Source organism: Schistocerca serialis, chromosome 1 (genome assembly GCF_023864345.2).
Source record: "Schistocerca serialis cubense isolate TAMUIC-IGC-003099 chromosome 1, iqSchSeri2.2, whole genome shotgun sequence".
NCBI lineage: Eukaryota > Metazoa > Arthropoda > Insecta > Orthoptera > Acrididae > Schistocerca > Schistocerca serialis.
Window position 1 is genome coordinate 208,281,967 of NC_064638.1, and position 22,464 is coordinate 208,304,430.

The window sequence follows — 22,464 nt, forward strand, 5'->3', positions numbered from 1 at the left end:
AAAACATAATAAATTCAATGGATCATTACTGTCCAGAAGTACATTCTGTTTTAGGGTTCTGAAACTGCTGTGACATTGTACTTTGAACTTTGTAAGAAATGTAAATTAGCTTCCAGGATATCCTTCACATTTTACCAAGAAAATATTTGGTGAATAATAGGTTTTGTTATGGTCTCATGTTGTCACAACTACAATTTGTCATATATTCAGTATACTTGCATTTTGAGTTTTTGTACATTGTTAAGTATTTTAGAGTCATAGGACATGTGTATGCTAACATCAACACTTGTCATGTAGTACGTAACAACTCAACATCTCTTAGTTTGTTCTACATAATCATGTATTAACAAACATTTTAACTTGAAGGAAACAACTTGTACTACTTTAATGTTGTTCTTAAACAATCAAAAATCCAGGATGGAATGTAACAATATTAAGAAAAGGAAAGTTGTTACTCACCATATAGCGGAGATGCTGAGTCACAGATAGGCACACACACACACACACACACACACACACACACACACACACACACACACACACACACACACACACAAATGCAGCTCACATACACAACTGCAGTCTCAGGCAACTGAAACCACACTATTGTGCCTATCTGTGACTCAGCATCTCCACTATGTAGTGAGTAGTAACTTTCCTTTACATATTAATGTTGTTATATAAGATACATGGTTTTTAATGACTGACTCTGTATGTAAGATGTTGTATGTATTTTAAATGCACGTGACATCATATGCAAAGGCCATTTACATATTTCAAGTCACTTTCCTTCCCATCTCATCTGGTAAATCTCCCCTGGCTCAGGGTTCTGTGTATGTTTTCCAAACTCTCCCCATTTCCTAAACTTCACCAGCCCTTTTTTCATCCCTCTTTCTTCCCCTCCAGCTCTTCTGCCAGAGGATGGAGCGACTGGCTCAGAAATCTTGTGAATTTCCTTAACCTTTGTATGTGTGTATTCTCCTGCCTCCACTTGATGAGCTATTTTTCCAATTACATTTTCAAAAATTATTTTCATAGATACAATATACCATATTGTGTATGATATGTGAGCTGAAAGAGAGATTTATATGGACAAATGAATTTTTTTAAAAAGATTTTTTATAGAATGATCAATATTCTTTTCATAATAGCTGACTTTCTTGTACAGTATCCCTGCCCTATGTCCTTGGCTCCTGTGAAAGGCCAAAATAACAGATGATGTTCTGGAATCCTATCAGTTGCTATTTCCAGTTCCCACAAAAGTGTGCAAAACATAATGTCATTTAAAAAATTCAACAAGATTGTGATTCCAAAATAAATATAATTGTATTTTTTGTGAGATCACAATCTCGTGGATTTTTTTAAAAAAAATGACTTCAGATTCACCACTGTCTGTACCATTCATTACTGTATCCACTGTTACAAATTTCAATTGGTTCTGGTTTAAGTAGTTTAATCTTGATTCTCAGGTATTGCAGCATGTGTCAGTGGTGAATATGAATTCACTTAAGAAATTCTATGAGATTGTGATCTATCAACAAATACACTTATGTAAAGTTGTACATAGCTAGGCATGGAGATAAATGCTGCAAAACCAGAGGATCAATATTAACCTGCTCAAGCTGTAACCACTTGAAAATGACATACAGTCAAAACTGTAACAGCAGATATTGTAATAAATGGTACACCAAATGGCAAGTATGAAGACACTTCAAAAATCCAGTTGTATGAATATTTCAGAATGTGGCTGTGTGGAAACTACAAGATATACAAAAGAGCTAAGCTGCAACCACTGTGCTGCATTCCACATGGACACAACAACCAACAAGCTGTCTGTCTGCATGAATGGCCACTGACAAACTGTAGCCAATAAACAGCTGGACAACCCAGTTGTTGAACACACTGCTCAACATGATGTTCTTCATTTCAATGATTGCTGCACAGTCTGTGCTTCCTGAATCCTTCCCAACATCATCAGATTTTATGAAATTTGCATGTGGGAGCTCTCCCTACAATATATCTTACACTCCTGTAATCCTCCTGGCCTCAACTTTTGATAGTCATTGTCCTTTATCCACCTATCCTCTTGCCTGTTTCCATTCCAGCACTACATAGCCCTCTATTCCATCAGTGCACACACAGTCTTTTTACTTCTCATTTTCTGCTCCTCCCCTCCCCCCCCCCCCCCCACCCTGACCACACTCCCTGACCCCTCCCCCCTCCCCCCACCCTCCTGCCCACCTGACTGCACCTAGCTGCCCTACCCTCTCTCCGCCTCATCCCTGTAAGCTGCCACAAGCAGCACTTTATTGTCCCCTATCCATACCGTACTATAACTCCCCTATCTGCTCCAGCCCCCTCCTTACTCCCACCATCAAGTTTGTTTCTCTCATCTGATGCTGCTTGCAGTCTGGCCTTGGCAGCCAGAGATTAAGGTCATGTGTGTGTGAGATGTGTTTGTGTGAGTGTGTGTGTATGTTGTCTAATTCTGATGCCTGAAAGCTTTGTTTGACTGCTGTTTTGTTGCGATGTTTGGTTTGTGGGGTGCTCAACTGCACAGTCATCAGCACTCGTACAAAGTCCCAGTTTTTACACAGTCCAATTTTTTTACACAATCCAGTCTAGCAACTGTCACAAATGATGATGATGAAATGATGAGGGCAACACAAACACCAAGTCTTCGGGTAGAGAAAATCCCCAACCCAGCCGGGAATTGAACTGAGACACCGTGATCCAGAGGCAGCAATGCTAGTAATTAGGCCATGAGCTGCGGATGTCTTTTTGTTGTGCCTATCTGCAACTCAGCACCTCTGCTATATGGTGAGCATTCCATTGTTAGTTATACAGGAAACACACACATGTCATTGGATAAAACATCTTTCCAAGTTCTTAACTCATATTAACAGATGCTCAATATCAGTACCATTTGTGATTTAGCAAACATCAATATGTGCTTGCAATTCATTCAAGTCACTGACAAAAATTATCTGGAAGTATACAACAGCAGCCCTCTTTGGAAATCTGTTCATTTGGTTGCTACCTGTGGGCATGAATTATTCTGCTGCAACAATATGGAGCAGATGATTTGTCTACATATTCAGATATGCCTGTCCTCTAGAGAAACTACACCACAACACATATTATGAATCAAAATTTTGAGTGATGCTCTATCCACTGACAAGTGTCTTTGCGAAATAAAGACATTCAATTTGTAGAGATGGTAATTGACTTATTGAAAGATATTTTTCATTTTTGATGCTTTCGCTTTTATGATACAATCATAACCAGTTTTGTCCTGCATTGGCCATCTTCAGATGCTACAATATAGAAAAGAAGAGCTGTTATTAAGACATGAGCAAGTACAATTATTTTCAGTAGGTCTACTCATGAGGAGCTTAGTTAAGTGCTATTAACATGCATATGGTTCATCACTATAGATGGCATTTGATGAACAAGTGTTCATAAGTTGTCATCTAAACATAAAATCAGAAATCAAGGAATTATACTCATACAGCCAAGTGTACTTTTTCTTCCCTGCTCTTTGCACTAGATGCACACATTCTCTATAAGACAATCTTCTGTGACAATTATAACAGTAATATTTCAATCAGTTATTTATCAAACATTAAAGTAAAATACAGATCATTAAAACAGTGAAACCTATTTAAAACAAAATGAGGTCTTTACAATAAAAAAGATAGAGTAGCAATCCTTATGATATTTCCAATGGCTATTAAGTGTGGAGGAAAATAGGTCCTTCACCACAGCAGCATGATCAAATGCAGGTTCCTGCATTTAATCCTTATGATACATTTTTTGGTGGCAGTGGCACTGCACTTCAAACTGTTAGATGTTTAAACCATAGCACATAAGCTGAGGAGAGACAACATGGAACAGATGACCATGGTAGTTCCTTGTTGCAGCTCTCTGACACTCTTCTTCAAGCTGCAAGGTGTTTACATCAGCAGAGTGCTGCACTTGTTCACAAGGAGGCCCCATGATTGGATGAGACTGTACGCAGGAAACAGTGACTGCCTTAGCTGAATAAATAATGATAAATATTAAAATATGCATTAGTCACAGATTCAACAAGTTTATCTGGTACCTTGCATTTGTTTTATCAAATGTCGCTCATAGGTATGGATCATAAGCACGTTAATAGCATTTTACTAAAATCACAAGCAAACCTAGTGACAATAGTTGTACTTGCTTCAGGTTTTAATATAAGCTCCTCTTTTCTCTATTGTAGCATCTGAAGGTAGTCAATGCAGGCTGAAAATGGTTATAATTGTGTCATAACAAAGTGATGGTGTCAAGAATAAAAATTAACATCTTTTATGTGTCTATGTTAAGTAGTTTGTAGTTTTTGCACAGTTGTCTTCTGAAACACTGGAGGTATTTGCAAATAAAACTGAATATTACTTGTCTGTTGCCAATCACTTCCTTTCACAGTACTCCTATGACTTCAAGCACAGAATACCTCCTTCCATCAGCAGTTTAGTTTTTGCAAAAAGTCACTTTTGTTTTGAAGATCACACATACAAGCCAACATATCTCACTATTATGCAACCTCTTCTAGGCCTGACAGCCACTCTGTTGGTTCGGATTTGTGTGTAACACCTTTACCATGTAGGCTCATACTGAGGTTGTAAATTAACTAAATAAACACTGTTTTTAGCCTTGTTTCACAATTTATTATTAATGTTATTGCACAACCTAGGTTTCGTGTTATAAGCCCATTTTCAAGTACATTACATGATAATGGACAGATCTTTGGCACTCAGTAATGTACTTGAAAATGGGCTTATAATGAAACCTAAGTTATGCAATAACATTAATCATAAATTGTGAAACAAGACTAAAAAAACTGTGTTTGTTTAGTTAATTTACAATGTTTCACCAAGAACCCACAGTTGATTCAATTCAAATGAGCTTGTAAATCTTACTTTTCTGGAAAAGATTAACACTTTTTTGTCAAAGATTACATGCACTCTTCATTATTTTCCAAAACTTTTTTCCTTATTTCATGTTAAGTGTATCTTTGTTATTTATTCAATGGTATACATCTTTATTTTATGTCATTTGTGAATACAAAGCTGTCTTTAGATTGACATTACATGTTAATAGTCTGTTTTTATTTGAATATTGGGTGAAACTGAGACAGCAAAAAGTACTTCATTTCATGGCAATTGTGTATTTGTACCTCATTTGTGGATATATCCTGCACTTTAGATAAATGAATTTCTAAACAGTAATACATGAGGTGACCCGAATGTTAAAGCTTTAAATTAATTGCAAATGCAACCTGTACTTTTTACAGTAGAGGTTAGATCTAAAGAAAAATGCAATTTTTCAAAATAAATAGTAGTGAAAATTTTTCTACAAACGTTTATTCCAATAAATATACATAGTTAATGAATAAGTTATTAGACATAATAAGCCCTATAAGTTTATGACAAAATAGTTGTGCAAAATGAGATGAAAGATACCTTACATAATGATATAACTAGCCTTCTTTCACTGATGTCATTAGGAGTCTCAATTCACAATACAGTCACAACAGTAAATGCATGAATCATACCAGTCTACTATTAATTCTCTCTCTCTCTCTCTCTCTCTCTCTCTCTCTCTCTCCTCACACACACACACACACACACACACACACACACACACACACACACACACACACACACAAATTTACTAACATTTGTTATTTAACTACACACTATGAATAACTTAATAAAATGTCTATCTCAACACAGAAATTTAATCAACACAAGTAGTAGGTGGTATCTGAGTCTTTAAAAATATTACAAGCATGATAATATTGTACTTTACTAATAATATTTCCACTGTAAGTCAAAGATACATCTGAAAATTGAAACCATCACTACATTAACAATCCACAATTTTTTTGCCATGATGGAAGTTCCCATGCTCTTTTTACCCCAATGAATTAATTAATTTACATAGATCTTTTAACTGCAAAGCTTTATACCTTCATGGCATCAAGTTCACTTTGCAATATAGTCTGTACACTGGTTATCCAATCTGACTAGCACAGATGTCAGAAGAGATATATTTTAAGAAGTTACGGAATGAAGCTGAAATTTTTCTCAAAGATAATGTTTAGAAAGTAACGAAAATCACATTTATGTTCAGAGTTCATGTTAAAAAGTAGCATAAAAAATAATTATGATATGTAACATTTAAATTGGAGATATTAAGTAATGTTCAGATCAGTATTAAATATTCTAAAATAGTCCATTTATTTTTAAAATAAGAGTCTATCAGATTTTCATATAAACATTTTCAGAAGACAGGATTTTCTGAAAGTAAACAAAATATACCCATAAACATATATATAAATCATTTTTAAGCTGCTGCTGATGATGTGTTGATAATGGCATGGATGAGTTAAATCCTTTCTTGTTTATGGCAGCCTGTAAGATCTGTAGGAGAACACAGCACTGAGCAGATATAGTGCTGTATTTACAAGGCCAATCACCTGAAAATAAAATAATTACACTTAATATACTCTGCATATCATCCTACATACGGCTGTAATCATAATAAACAGTTACCACTATGCAGGCAAACCCATGTGCTTTCCAAATTATTTAAATGCTACTTTTAGGTCTCCGTTTCTTCAAAAAGTCACTCAGGCAGAAACTAAGCTAATAATGTCGTGCAATGGACTGGATGGCATACCAAATTATATATTTAAAAGTTCCCTTCATTTTGTAATATAAGCCACTAATGTACATAGTAAAACAACATTGTCAACTGGAACATTCCCCAGTAGCTTAAAAACAGCAAAAGTAACTTCTCTGTTCAAAAAAGTGAAGTGTGAAAATGTAAACAACAGTCATTCAGTTTTAAAAAACAGAAAATGCAGGATGTAATAATGAAAGTATTATGAAAAGGATAGATTGCTATTCACCATATAATTGAGATGTTGAGTTGCAGACAAGCATAGTCTTTTTGTCATGCCTATCTGCAACTCATCTCTGCTATATTGTGAGTAGCTATCTATCCTTCTTATAATATTGTCATTCAAAATTGACTCATTGTTTTCTCTAAAATATCTGAAAGAATTTTCTACGAGAGGCTTCAAAGTTATACAACAAAAATATTGTGATTGTCACAATCAGCATGGATTTAGCAAATCCTAGTCTACATTTACAGTTACCTATGAGTATTCAAAAGATCTCTTTAGAGCACTGGATGACACAGAACATACTACTCGTATTTTTCCAGATCTGTCGAAAACATTTGTCATAACTAACCATTAAATTATTATTACTATTTATCACAATAAGCTATCAGGGGGATTTCAAATCAGACAGTAGACATTATCAGTAGAGTATCACAGGCCCTACAGCTACTATCTGTGAGGCACCACCAGAGATGCGATCACAGGGTCATGTGAGTGGGGCAGACAGTGACTCCAATCTGAGCAAACAGGCGTGAACCAGTCTTGTTTGCCGTGAGCCAGTATTGTTTAATATGCTGCATGAACTAAACGAAATCTTGCGTAGCTGCTAATCAGATATCAACATTGCTCTGGAAATTGACTTTCTGGTTTACATTCTTGATGTTTATGCAGTGCTCCAGTCACAACAACCTTGGCTTTGTTCATGGAATACGCATTCATATCAGGTGTAGACACTTTACATAGATAAAGTCTTACCCAGATGACAGGCAGCAAATGGTAGTATTAAGGCAACAACAACAACAACAACAGGAGCAGGAACACCAACACATCCATCTAATTAATCACTAACCAATGTGGAGAACCAGGTGGCTATGTACTAGGACATTTATATTCCTTATGTACAAGGGGCATTTGAAATGTCCATGCGAAAATAAAAACTGCTTACATGTTTAAGGTAAACATTTTTTTTATTTTTTGATGTAGTCTCCTTTTAGACATATACACTTTGTTCAATGTTGTTCTAATTTGTTGGTCCCTTCCAAATAATACGAATTGTCCAAGTCTGCAAAATAGGTATTAGTTGCTGCAATCGCTTCCTCATTTGAAAAAAATCTTTGTCCCGCCAGCCATTTCTTCAAATTGGGGAACAAATAGTAGTCTGAGAGAGCCAAGTCTGGAGAACAGGGGGCATGTGAAATGAGCTAGAATCCTATTTCCATTAATTTTGTTACCACAACTGCTGAGATGTGTGCTGGTGCATTGTCATGATGGAAAAGGACTTTTTTGCAGTCCAATTGCCAGTGTTTTTCTTGCAGCTCAGTTTTAAAACAGTCCTAATGATGAATAATATGCACCTGTAATAGTTTTACTCTTTTCCAGATGGGTGATAAGGAGTAGCCCTTGCCAATCCCAAAAGACAGTCACCATAACCTTTCCGGCCGAAGGAATGGTCTTTGCCTTTTTGGCACAGATTCCCCCTTGATAACCCATTGTTTACATTGTTGTTTGCTCTCAGGAGTATAGTAATGTATCCATGTTTCATCCACAGTGATGAAACGACGCTTAAAGTCCTGCGGATTCTTCCTGATCAGCTGCAAACCATCCTTGCAACACCACACGATTCCAGTTTTGGTCAAGTGTGAGCAATCGCAGAACCCATCTTGCGGATAGCTTCTCATGTCCAAATGTCTACGCAAAATATTATGTACCTGTTCATTTGAGATGCCCATAGCACTAGCAATCTCACACACCTTAACTCTTCTGTCATCCATCACCATATCATGGGTATTATCAATGATTTCTGGGGTCATAACCTCCACAGTGGTACAGAACGTTCAGCACCACTTGTGCCCATATGGCCATTCTGAAAATTTTGAAACTATTTATAAACATTTCTAATCAAAGGTGCAGAGTCACCATAATGTTTACTAAGCTTCTCTTTAGTCTCCTCAGGCGTTTTGCCTTTCATAAAGTAATGTTTAATCACCACACAAAATTCTTTTTCATCCATTTTTTGACAATCTCTTGACTTCCTTCATTCAATGTCAAACACAAAGAAATAGACCATTATGGCTGAAACTTGGTGTGTGTTCTTTCCAAAGATGTTACTCACTAAACATGACCTCGATAAGAGCTGGTAGTGCCACCCCTCGGACTTTGCAAGGACTTCTCAAATGCTCCTCATATAATGAACATGTAAATGAATTTACAAAAGCAAAAGCAAAAAAAAAAGAAACCTTTTTACAAGAATTAAATAATATCATTACCTTGATAATATTTTACTGAAAGCAGATACTGAAACTGAAGTTCTAGGAACACAGCTACAAAATGCTTTAAAATGAGACTTTCACATGAAAGGTTTAGGAAAAAAGCTTTGAAAAGCTTCATATGCTCTTTGTGTGCTAAACCAAATTGCAAGAAAGTCAACAGTATTCCGATATATTGCACTTATATCCATTCATTACTTTCATATTGGCTAATCTTCTGAGGAAACAGCCTGCAGCAAATGTGTCTTTAGAAATGAGCATATTTTGAACAGAACTGGAGACTCAAGATGAAATAAACCTACCCACATCAACAACACAAGAAGTGTTGTATCAGGAAAGTGTTTCACACATAATAGTTAGCTTATTCAACAGTCTACCTAATGATTAAAAATATCAGTCATCTGAAAATTCCTATACACATTTCTGATGGAACAGTGCTTTAACTCAATAAAAGAATTCTTGAATTATAAAACACAACATTTTTAAATTGCATTTAGAACTATGGACAGGTTCTATCATTTAATTTGGGCTTTAAGTTATTTGTATACTGAAATTTGTCTATGTTGCCTCTCTTTTTCTCAAATTTCATGTGTCCTATATTTACCATATTATTTAAGTATGTAAACAATCACAATGAACGAAATTATTATTTCTTTAGCAGTATAATGTTAATATCAATATATAGGGCACATATTTATTTTGTTTCTAGTATAATGGTCTTTGACATTAAGATATCCTTCTAAATTCAGTTAATTATTTTAGAATTGCATAAAGCTAGAAAGAAAAAAAAAACAGAATCTCAAAACTGGAGGTTGCAGCAAGCACAATAGGTTTTTAAAAAGATATTAAAGTCACAACTTTTCATAATCAGCAGTTCCTTCCTCTGTTACTAGAAATGGAAAGTGTAGGAAGAGAAATGTTTGAGAGAACTTCAAAATGTGACTAAAATAGTTAAAGATTTCAGAACTCAATTTGTAAATGAATGACCAAAGAATTAAGGGATATGGAGGTAGCTGGAAAAGAAAATAATACTTTAAACAATGGAAAGTCATATGGATGACATGTTGAGTTGCCAACAGGCAGGACAAAAAGACCATTAAGCTTTGGGCCAAAGACTTCTTCAGGGAATAGAAAAATGCATACACATTCCCACAAAGAAGCACACCTCACACACATGACTGCTATTTCTGGCCACTCGAGATTGTGGTCATGTGTGTGTGAGGTTTGATTGATTGTGTGAATGTCTGAATATTTTTCTTTTCCGAATAAAACTCTGGCCAAATCCTTATCTGTAACAGTCTTTACAGCATGCCTATCTGCAACTTAACATGTCATCTGTATGGTGAGTAGGTTTTCAAAACATTCTTAAAGTAATAATTTATCAGTAAAAAACTCATAATGCTTTTCCTCTCAGCACCAACTCCCACTTTCATGTTTTTGTTTTGTCCCCCTCTGTATCTGTTTCTCAATGTACATCCAGATAAAAGAACCAACTCATTTATAATCCTGAAATGTTGCCACATTTCTACATGTCTGTAATTTTTCACGTATTATTTTGATAGACAGAATTTCAAAAATTTCACTTTCAAATTTTTGGATATTCTACATATATTTAAAATGAATAATAAAATAACTGAAGTCTTACCGATGCTGCCATGTGTCCATCATAACTATAAGATCTTTTGTGATCACTTATTTGAATAATGAGTCTCAGAGAAGCAGCAAGATATAATATAAAAGCTATTGAGTGATAAATCAGTTCCTGAAACATAATATTAGCAAAATACAAATTATGTCATACTTTCATATCCATAGAAATTGAGTGCAAATTTCAAACCCAACACAAATATTTATACTTGATTTCCATTACGTATAATGATGGTAACCATCAACTACTAAATTTATGTAATAGTCTACTTCTTTAATTTATCATTGCCATTGCCAGTTTAGACTAGCCCAATTGATCTTCAGATAGTTACAGTTTCATTTACATTCATGAGAAGTCATCACTGACTATTTGTAATAAAAACATAACAAAAATATCAACAATAAATATAGTACAAATGTTTGAAGATGGTCTGTCTCAGTCTAAAGTTATAATGCCAATGGACAATAAAATTATTTGAATATCATCAGTTTAGTAGTTTGTTGCTTTTTATAAATACTGGTACCTCATACAGAATAGTTCTGAAAATTCTTGTGCACATAACAGCTTTAAGATATGAGCTAATATTTGCTTGCAAAAGAACATTAATAAATATAACAAAAGCAAGAAAGAAGCATGCAGAAGTTTTAATTACAAATAGCAACAAACTCAACAGAAAAAGCTAGTGTTGTGGTATATATATCTGGTATTTGGAAATTTCAATTGTAGAATCAGATATAAGTTTAAGTTCTTCTCTAGATAGAAAAAAATCTGTACTGCTATATAATGACAAGTTGCTCTTTAACATTTGTGTGTGTGTGTGTGTGTGTGTGTGTGTGTGTGTGTGTGGGTGGGTGGGTGGGTGGGTGGGTGTGTAGAAAAATTTGTGCATTCGGACTTTAAGGGGCAATTCTTTACATAGTAGCAATACAAAAATGTCTCACAAAATTTCGTACTGTGCATATTTTGGGCAATAAATGGATGTTAAAAATTGGCAATATGGCAACACTGCAATCATGTGTATGGTAACTACCTCTGTCAGGATAAAGCAGTAGTGCTGTGCGGTTGGTGCAGTGGGTAGCGTTTTGGGTTAGAATGCAGGAGGTCGAGGTTTCAGTTCTGGATTGAGACTTACTTGTTTTTATTTGCTAAAAGTAGTCTGTGTGGTATAATATCTGGTGTCTTAATTGTTATATAGTGATTACAGTGGGTCTTCTACAAACATTTGCAGTTATGTACTATGAACACAGAAATGGAAATACAATCATTTTCATTGGTCAGCTCTTAAAGAAACTTTTTGCACATTGTGGACACACATTTTTTTGCGCCACTGCATCTACTAGATTCCAAATTTATTGTGTGTTCTTCCTGCTCCAATGGTCATATTGATTAATACGAACTATTATTCTTGTCACATTCAGGTTCATGACATTTCATTAGGGCCTTACGTCACCAGTAGGGCTAGCAATGTGCTTTGCAAATAATTTTGATGGGACCATTCATCAGGGTACAAAGAAAATAGGTTTGGATTCTAGCAGAAGCAGTGACATGAAACAATTTGTGTCCATAGCACGCAAAAGGCTTCTTTAAAAACTGGCCAAACAAAATGATTGTACTTCCCTTTCTCTGTTCATAGTACATAACTGCAAATATTTTGTAGAAAACCCACTGTAATCACTGTATGATGATTAAGATGCCAGATATCGTACCACACAGACAACATTTAGCAAATAAAAACAAATAAGCCTTGACTCAAACTCGAACCCTCGACTTCCCACATGCTAACCCAAAACACTATCCACTGTACCAACTGCACAGCACAGTGCTGTTTGCTGACAGCGGTATTTTCCATACAAATGATTATAGCATTGCCTGACTGCCAATCTTTAATGTCCATTTACTGCCTGAAATACGCAGAGGACAATCCTATTTCTGTTATACAGGGTGTACTTAAAGTTCAGGAACACTTTCAATTATTTATTGCACAAGAACTAAACACTGTGCAGATGTCATACATATTGCATTTTGAAGAGAAAGTTTTTTCACAATCACGAACCATGAGTGACCCAGCAGACGTCAATACGGTAATCGAATTCTTGCCATACCCGTCCCAGCATGACATTGTCGACTGTGGCAGTCGCTTCCTGTACTCTCTACCTGAGTTCTGCTACATCACATGGTAGAGGTGGTACATACACCAGATGTTTAATGTGTCCCCAAAGAAAATAGTCACACGGAGTGAGATCTGGCGACCAGAGAGGCCATTTCATGAAACAGCTCGTTCCGCACCTCAGCTTGCTGTGTTTGCAACTAGTGCTGACTATTGGTAAATTACCAAATATGCAGTGGCGGTATACATATAAAAAAACTTCAGGGTTTCTCTTCAAAATGAAATATGTATGATATCTGTATAATGTTTGGTTTCTGTGCAATAAATAACTGAAAGTGTTCCCAGACTTTAAGTACACCCTTATGAATGTTCTTTTGCAAGTAAATATTAGCTCATATCTTTTATCTTTTAAAAAAGATTCTGTTATGAGGTACCAGTATTTATGAAACAGCAACAAACTACTAAATTGATATGATATTCAAATAATTTTATTGTCTGCTGGCACTACAACATTAGACTGACGCAGACTATCTTCAAACATCTGTACTATATTTATAAACATGAGATGGATTTGCTGACATTTTTGTTGAGGTTTTATTGTAAATAGCCACTGATGCCTTCTCATGAATATAAATGAAACTGCAACTATCTGAAGATGAGCTGCACTATTGGCAATGAAAAATTAAACAAGTAGACTGCTATATAAATTTAACAATTTACTTCACTGTTTTATACAATACTCTAATAGCAGTTCAGACAGACATAAGCTACATATTTTTAATAGGTATGGTATATAAATATATGTATAATAACATATAAAGAGGGAACACTGTTACCAAAAATTCTCAAAAAGTTCTTGATCTGTTCACATCAAATTTTTAAATGGTGTTCTAATAAATACTTTGACAGGCATAAGCTATACATCTTTTTAGTACATATAAAATATAAATATACACTGAAGTGCCAAAGAAACTGGTATAGGCATGCATATTCAAATACATAGATATGTAAACAGGCAGATTACGGTGCTGCATTTGGCAATGCCTATATAAGACAAGTGTTGGCACAGTTGTTAGATTAGTTATTGCTGCTACAATAGCAGGTTATCAAGATTTATGTGAGTTTGAACATGGTGTTATAGCCAGCACATGAGCAATGGAACACAGCAAGACCGAGGTACCAATGAAGTGGGGATTTTCCATTATTGACTATTTCACTATTGTACCGTAAATATCAGGAATCTGGTAAAAACATCAAATCTCCAACATCTCTGTGGCTGGAAAAAGATCCTGCAAGAATGGGACCAATAACAACTGAAGAGAATTGTTCAATGTGACAGACATGCAACCCTTCAGAGCAAATTGCTACAGATTTCAATGCTGGTCCATCAACAAGCATCAGCATGCGAACCATTCAAAGAAACATCATCGATATGGGCCCACTCATGTACCCTTGATGACTGCATGATGCAAAGCTTTGCACCTCTCCTGCACCCATCAATACCGACATTGGACTGTTGGTGATTGGAAACATGTTGCCTGACCGGAGGATTCTCGTTTCAAATTGTTTCGAGCAGATGGACATGTACAGGTAGGGAGACAACATCATGAATCCATGGACACTGCATGTCAGCACAGGACTGTTCAAACTGGTGGAGGCTCTGTAAAGGAATGGGGCATGTGCAGTTAGAGTGATATGGGACACCTGATATGTCTAGATACGGCTCTGACAGGTGTCACTGACATAAGCATCCTGTCTGATCAGCTGCTTCCATTCATGTTCATTGTGCATTCTGACAGACTTCGGCAATTACAGCAGGCCAAAGCTACACTCCACACATTCAGAATTGCTACAGAGCGGCTCTAGGAACACTCTTCTAAGTTTGAACACTTCTGCTGGCCACCAGATTCCCTGAACATGAACTTTATTGAGCATATCTGGGATGCCTTGCAACAAGCTGTTCAAAAGAGATTTCCACTCCTTCATACTCTTATGGATTTATTGACAGCCCTGCAGGATTCATGGCATCAATTCCCTCAAGCATTACTTCAGACATTATTCAAGTCCATGCCTTGTCATGCTGTGGCACGTCCATGCCTTGTCACGCTGAGGCACTTCTGCATGCTCAAGGGGGCTCTACAATATATTAGCCAGGCATACCAGTTTCTTTGGCTCTCCGATGTAAATGTCATGTGACAGGAAAACATTAATAGCAAAAATCTCAAAAAGTTCCACACACACACACACACACACACACACACACACACACACACACACACACACAAAATAGGAAAGTTGCTTTTATGGCTTATTGGTCTATGATTGGAATACTACTATGGAATCTGAACTGTCTGAAATATTGTAATCCTAAATGTTTGCATATTAAAACTAAGTGAAATACTGTCATTGAAGCTACTATCCTCATAGATCCAAGCAAGCAAGATTAGCATTTAACAGCCCATTAACATCAAGGTCATTAGAGACAGAGCACAAGCTTGAAATGTTTCAAGGGCAGGAAACCATAATGTCATTTGCCTGGAGTGATTTTGGGAAACCAGTGAAAACCTAAATCAGGATGGCTGGACATTGATTTGAACAGTCCTTCTCAAGAATGTGAGTCCAGTTTGCTGTCCACAGTGCCACCTCACTCAGTTCACAAATACAACAGCAGGAGACATCTCTCATATCCCATACACCAATAATTCCAGCCAATTTACCCATTCATTTTTGGTTACTTCAATTCACAATCAAGATTTCACTGGCAGTAATACTAAACATTTCTGATTTCATAGAGAGGGGGAAAGAGAAGATGGACAGAGTGAGGTGATGGACCAGAATGGTGAAGGAGATTAGGACATACATCCAATTCCCATACATTTTTAGGAATTCTGAAGTATTGCTGAGTTTGATAGTAAACAAATAAAGAAGAAAATACAGGGTGACCCATGGGAGACAGATGGTTTTGAACTGAGTTGTACTGAGGGCGTGGTGGTGGGAGGTGGTCATGGTGGGGATAGTTCTGATCCACACAAGATGCAATTTCATTTACTCAGTCACTATGGAGCAGTGGGACTTGCAACGTCAAGTGTTTGTCTATGACAGTTTTGTGAAAAGTGGTGAGTCTATTATTGCTATGCAGCAATTGTTTCGTGCGCGGTTTAATGTCAGTCGACATGGAGCTGTTCCAGCTGTAACACAATCCTCAGATGGGTGGAAAACTTCAGATCAATTGGAAACATAGTGGATAAGAAGCATCCTGGCCTGAGATGCAGAGTGACACCATAAAATGTTGAAAAATGCAAGCGGTAGTCAGAAGCCCAGGATGGTCAGCTAGACATCATGCTAGTGAGTTACGAATCAATCGTGAATCGGTTAGACGAATTTTGCATAAAGAATTAAAATTCCATCCCTACAAAATGCTCATTGTCCAACAACTTAAGGAAACTGATTTTGCTGTATGAGAAGACTTTGCTTACAGAATGCAAGTGATTTTGGAATCGAATGAAAATGAAATTTTATTGATGAGCGATGAAGCTCATTTTCATTTAAACGGGACTGTGAATAAGCAAAACCTATGTTACTGGGCTCCAGAGCATCCACACCTTAACCACCAGCGTCCTCTACACTCAGAAAAAGTAACAGTCTGGTATTCTTTTGGCTTTGTTGGCATTATTTGACCTTTTTTTTTTTTAAGAGAATTGGGCCACAGCTACTGTTAATTCATTTCATTACATTCGTATGCTTGAAACATTCTTGAAATCAGAACTAAGAAAACGACGAACCCCTTTCAAACACGTTTGGTTCCAGCAGGATGGGGCAACATCGCACACCACAAACTCTTCAATGACAGTTCTTAGACACATGTTTCCTGGCCTGATTATCTCACATTTTGGCAATGTTCCTTGTCCTCCCAGGTCTCCCAACTTGTCCGTATGTGAGTTTTTTCTGTGGGGGTACCTTAAGAAATGTGTCTATAACCACAAACCACAAAATTTGGAAGAGTTGAAGAATGCAATTATTCAAGAAAGTGCTGCCATCCCTGCATAGATTTTAGTCAATGTGATGGAGGCTTTTGAGAAGAGACTTGAGTCCTGCATTTGAAATGATGGACATCACCTTGAGAACATTATTTTTCACAAATAACATTGCTAACTAAAATGGCAAATAATGAGCTTTGATTTTGTGTAAATAAACATGCATTAATTTTAAAGTTGGCTGAGTATTATTTCACTAAAAACTGTCCACCTTCCATGTGTCACCCTGTATTTGATAACTGCAAATGATACAGGAACTAGAATGAGGAAAAGACTCTACCTCCAAACATGTAGAGCCACGAAACTATCTCCATGGAAATGTGGAAATAAAGAAATAGTCCGTGAACCTGTTGGCTACATATTCTTTTTATGTAGCCCTTCTCTGTTCACATTTTCCTCCAGTCTTAGAAAGAGAGTGCCTTAATCAATGTTTCCAAAAGCCTTAGAATTCACTGTGTTACAATATTTTGCCTGTTGAGAACAGTATTAATGAAGGAATTATGGTCAACTATGAAGGTTCTGCTTACTGAGTGCATGCAGAATGAATAATAACTGAGAGACTACCATTACATCAGTTTTTAGTCTACTGCCATAGGGTGAGCAAGAAATCATCCTGTCAATGCTTTCATTTTAATTTTGCCCAATTTTTTCACAAATTGATTAAAAGTTGTTTCATCTTATACTTTTTAAAATACAACATCCTAATTAAGCTACAGTGGAAATAAGTGTTATTTTACTAACATTACTTAAAACTTTTACACATAGAATCATTCAATATTGCCATGTTATTTGTGTTTTAAAGCAATTATTAATTCAGATCAACTGTTGTACAACAAAACAAGTACCATCAAAGTTTTTTCCTCATGATGCTATGAAATAATACTGAACCATACTCCCTAACCTGTGAAATAAACATTAGCACTACAAAAGTGACTTAATTATAGCATATATGATGCCCAAAATTAGCTGTCCTAGAAAATGCCTAAGGCTGACACAGAATAAGTTATCCTAATTAACTGTGTAAATGACCACCACTAACAAGTTCCAATAATCACTTTACCATTTAGATTACTTTCTCAGAAAATTAGTCAGTCTATATACCTACGAAGATACAAAAGTCACAAACATAGAGTGTTACATTAAAGGTAATATCTTTGTTATATACCCAGTCAGGAAATTTTGACATGTTACCGTATATCACACTGTAGCACTGTAAGGTGTTAATTAATGACAGCGTCATCATAAGTGTACTTACATAGAGTGTTTTGGAGATAACAGTCCCTGCGCTTAGGGAGAGAACACATGCTAGGAGTAGACAAAATGTTGCTGTTAGAAAAGTTGTCGTCATCAATATGAAGAAGAACTGTGCATTCCTTGTATATACAACACCAACTTGGTCTGCATAATAGGCAACAATCCCCAGGCAGACAGCACCCAGAATCTGTGAAAAAAAGAATATTAAATCACTTATTGAAAAGCAACAACATGTGAGATGTTTGAGTATATAATACTTTTAGAAAAATAATTTCTCTGGGTATGCAATAACAATATCATCAAACCTTCATTTAAATTTGTGTCATTTGAGAGATATTGTGGTTGCTTTTCCAGCCCACTGCAGATCTATATCTTTTCTTCTAAAGGAACACTTAACAGTTGGCTTACTGTATTTGTTATGCTGTGCATTGTCGAACTGTATGCAATTAGTGAGTGAATATTATTTTCTTCATAATGTCTCATGCTCTTCAACAGTATTTTAGTGTAGATGTAATTTTTATTACATTATGTTGGACTGACTCTAAACACTTGGTATGCATCTTTAGTGGCAGTATTTAATTTTAAAGTGTAATAGTTGGGTAAAGCTATCAAAATATTATGGATCATTATTTTTGTCTAACTAGATTTATAGCAATCACTTTGCCTTCATTGGCACACAGGGCGTAGGGCCAGGCAGTTAACTCTCATCTCTATTACCTATTATGTACAAATCTTACATCCACTATTCAATGACAATACAATTCACCAGTTGTTTTAGACATCTGAAAATGTGCACTTATCAAATTCTAATTTTCTGCAGTATAAGCATGTATACTATAACTGCTAATTCAAAAATTGTATGTAATTTTACCTCTACTTTACTAAATACTACAAAATGTAGTTGCTATTAATCCCTTGTGGATTACTGTACTGTCTGAATATTTTATATGGACAGTATATTTCATATATGTCTGAATAATTGTGAACTGAGTTGGGTAATTGAAGGATTTTTTTATGTAATGTTTAAGATCGCCAGGTGGTGTGTCTACCAGGAATGTGGCTTAAGCTTGAACCAGAACATGGGCAGTAGTGATGTTTGTATCTAATATCACAGTGGCACTTACGCAGAGTATGTTTATGCAATTACTCCATGTTAGTAAAGCTGGGTCGATCTGATAATCATTTTAATGCTTCGGATTTGCAACTGTGGTGAGGTGTTCATTGTGCATGCTCTGATACTTTAAGTGATGTATTAGAGCTGTGGCTGGAGGAGCCATAGTTGAATAACTGAGAAATGGTTGCGTTTTTGGGGGGCTTGCTGTGATAAAGGATATTTTCATGGTGTAATTTTCCTAGCATGAGCTGGGGGTATAACTACATTTTGTGAAATTGTGCAGTTGGTAATAGACTTTGTCCAACAGAGTGGAGCACAAATTGATTGTGTTATTGTCAGTTGTAGGCAACATTTGCTTTCCTGTACATTTAATGTGAACTTGCGGTGCGGGCTTACAGTCTACATATGTTGTTAAATTAATATAGCACATGACTAATGTGAATTAAGTGAATGTGTAGCTCCATTGACAATATAATTTAAGTGATTACTCTGGGATTACAATTTAATCTATCTTAATTGTCATTAATGCAACTCATATTTAATGAAATTTAAATCCAAGTTTTTTGTCTCGGTGCTTTGCCAAATTATACAGAGTTAATATTGTTGTGGTGCCACATCTGGCACAAAGTATTCTATTTAATTAACTGCTGCTTATGTAATGACTATTAAGGTTAAATATATTTTACTTAAATTGTATGGATATGTACTGGAGGTCCACCTTAAATCAGACAATGTTTGAGTGGTGTTTGGAGAAGCATTGTAACGTTGTCATACGAATCTTTAGTACTCAGTGATGAAATGTCATGCATGATCCATGGACAGTATGTCAAACTTGATATTTGCTTTTCTTTTTATGTCACTGCTGTTCCCTTTTTCATCTGTGAAATTTTTGTGAGATAAAATATGTTCAAAAACAATATTCACTCATGACCTAACCTGGCCGTACCACTTGCCTGTTCCACTACAGAACTGATGGCAGCGATCACAAATAGTAATTTTTATTTGTAACTATAATTATTGTTCTTCTCTATGTTCCTTCCAATCAATGTCAGATTTTACAATAGTACAAAAATGTCAGCAAAAGTAACTGTCAAACTTATAAATGAATTTGGTAAATTCGAATCTGACATTGAGGATGAAAGTTATCTAAAGATGAGGTTGATCTGGTGCATATTGACTTCTAATAACCTACAAAAACAATTGTGAAATGGAACTGGAGTAATGTAAGTTTAGTCACAACAAACATGTTATTAAATAAAATAAATAAATATATTAAGCAGCATGCAAGGATACATAAATTATATTTTCTTTCAAATTAGACCTTGCTGAACTTGGCAAACAATTTTAAAGTGTTTTTGAGATGGGTTCAAGAAGTCTATAGTCTAATACAGCCACAATCTGTGAAACATGAAGAAGACACAATATACTATCACTTAAATTTGGACCATATTTTACTTCTAGAGTATAAGTAAGGTTCCTAGCACTTCAGTTGTATGAACTTTTACCATAATATCCATGCACTTCTGCTGTGCCTGAAGTATGATATACTTTTTTCTGTCAGGTTAACTCTTTTACTGTTTCGAGGATGTTCAAACAAAAAGGCAACTTTCTGTACTGATAGCTTAATGTTTGTCATCATGGTTATGAGCCAATAAATAAACACTATTAAAACTGGTGTTTATTTTAACTGTTCTTGCTCCTCAAAAAACAATCAGAGAATAGCTGTGTTTGCGGTGAGGAACTTTTCATGAATTAAACTTTCAAGTAATGTGTTTGTATTGTTAATCATTATGTGCCCTAAATGTGTCAAAGTAATCACTACTGCGACATAGTAAGGTAAGATTGGCAACTGAATTATTTTGCACTGTCAGTGGTTGTTTGCGACCAAACAATGGACTATTCACATACTATTGATATCATCAATGGTTTCCATGCCAAACACATGTTGATGCTACATCATAACAGTGGCTTGTGCTGGGAGGAAGTCTATGCATGTGCACTTTCTCTTGTGAGATTTCAGTCATTTCAATTTTTTGTGTGATGTATATGCAACTTTTAAATGAAGAAACAGTAGAACATTTACCTTAACAGATGTAGAAAACTACACTCAGGCCCCTGTGTTCTCTACTAGTGTACAGTTTCAGTTTGTTGGTTTGGTCTCCTATTCTTGAAACCTGTCAGCAGTCAGCATAGACTCCCTCCCCCCCCCCCCCCCCCCCCCTCAGCCTCAGCCTCAGCCTCCTGCTGCCCCACCTCTCACTCTACCCACCACTCATGTTAAGCAGTAAACAAAAATTATTTTGGTCCCATCATGGAATGTGCTCAATCATGCATGTATTTCATGCTCAAAAGGTTTGCGATTTAATCATCAGGGTGTCCTACAATTTTTAGTGTCAGTTGTCACTTTTTCACCTCTGGCAAAGATTTGTGTACATTAAAAAACTGATGTACAATGAGTTATAGCTAATATTAAACTATTAGTGCTCTTATGACTGGCTAAATCAGTCAGTTCAACGGTTAGGGGAAAACAATGGCATATGACTTCCAACAAGAACAAACAAAATAAACTACCTTCAAGTCAAGGACAGCTTCAGTTATTAACAAGAATGTTCCACTCCACTATATTTCAAATCTGTCAGGCCAAAACAGCCTGACAATAGCTAAAACATTTTTTTTATTATTATTATTTTTTTTTTTTTTATGCTGAAGAAATCCTTCCCGCTGTTTGGGTAGGCTGCTCAAAATAAAATGGTGGTGAAAAGAGAAAGACACCAATTTTTATCTGCTTACAATATGTGTTTATGAGGGAGAAACAGCTGTGCTGATAAATATTTCAAAGAATTTTGCATTAGTGTCATGTAAGTTGCTGAACAGTCGTAAGTGGACTACCTGTACCTGTCTTTTAAAAGGTGAAGTCCACTGTGAAAAGACTGAGCCTAGTGAAGCAGAACTCTATGAGCGGTCATCATGCCTAAATGAAATACTCTTACTCAAGTGAACTCATAGTTAAGGGCTGTAGTGGAGCCATCCAAAAGATATATATTAAAATATGTCTCAATACTGAATTAAGGAATTTAATTGTCAGGGCACTTCACCACATGAA

At 35.9% G+C, this 22,464-nt stretch overlaps 1 protein-coding gene across 2 annotated transcripts in view; it reads right to left on the bottom strand.

Annotated features, from left to right (window-relative positions):
* Window positions 1-5,372: 5,372 nt before the first annotated feature.
* Window positions 5,373-22,464, bottom strand: part of LOC126465926 (uncharacterized) — a 121,458-nt gene continuing 104,366 nt past the window's right edge. For both annotated transcript variants that reach the window (XM_050096343.1, XM_050096344.1), the window contains exons 3-5: window positions 18,249-18,434; window positions 10,850-10,966; window positions 5,373-6,508 (exon numbers count right to left, since the gene is read on the bottom strand). In XM_050096343.1, the coding sequence (XP_049952300.1) occupies window positions 6,434-6,508; window positions 10,850-10,966; window positions 18,249-18,434 (378 nt within the window). In that variant the 3' untranslated portion in view covers window positions 5,373-6,433. The remainder of the gene's footprint in view (window positions 6,509-10,849; window positions 10,967-18,248; window positions 18,435-22,464) is intronic.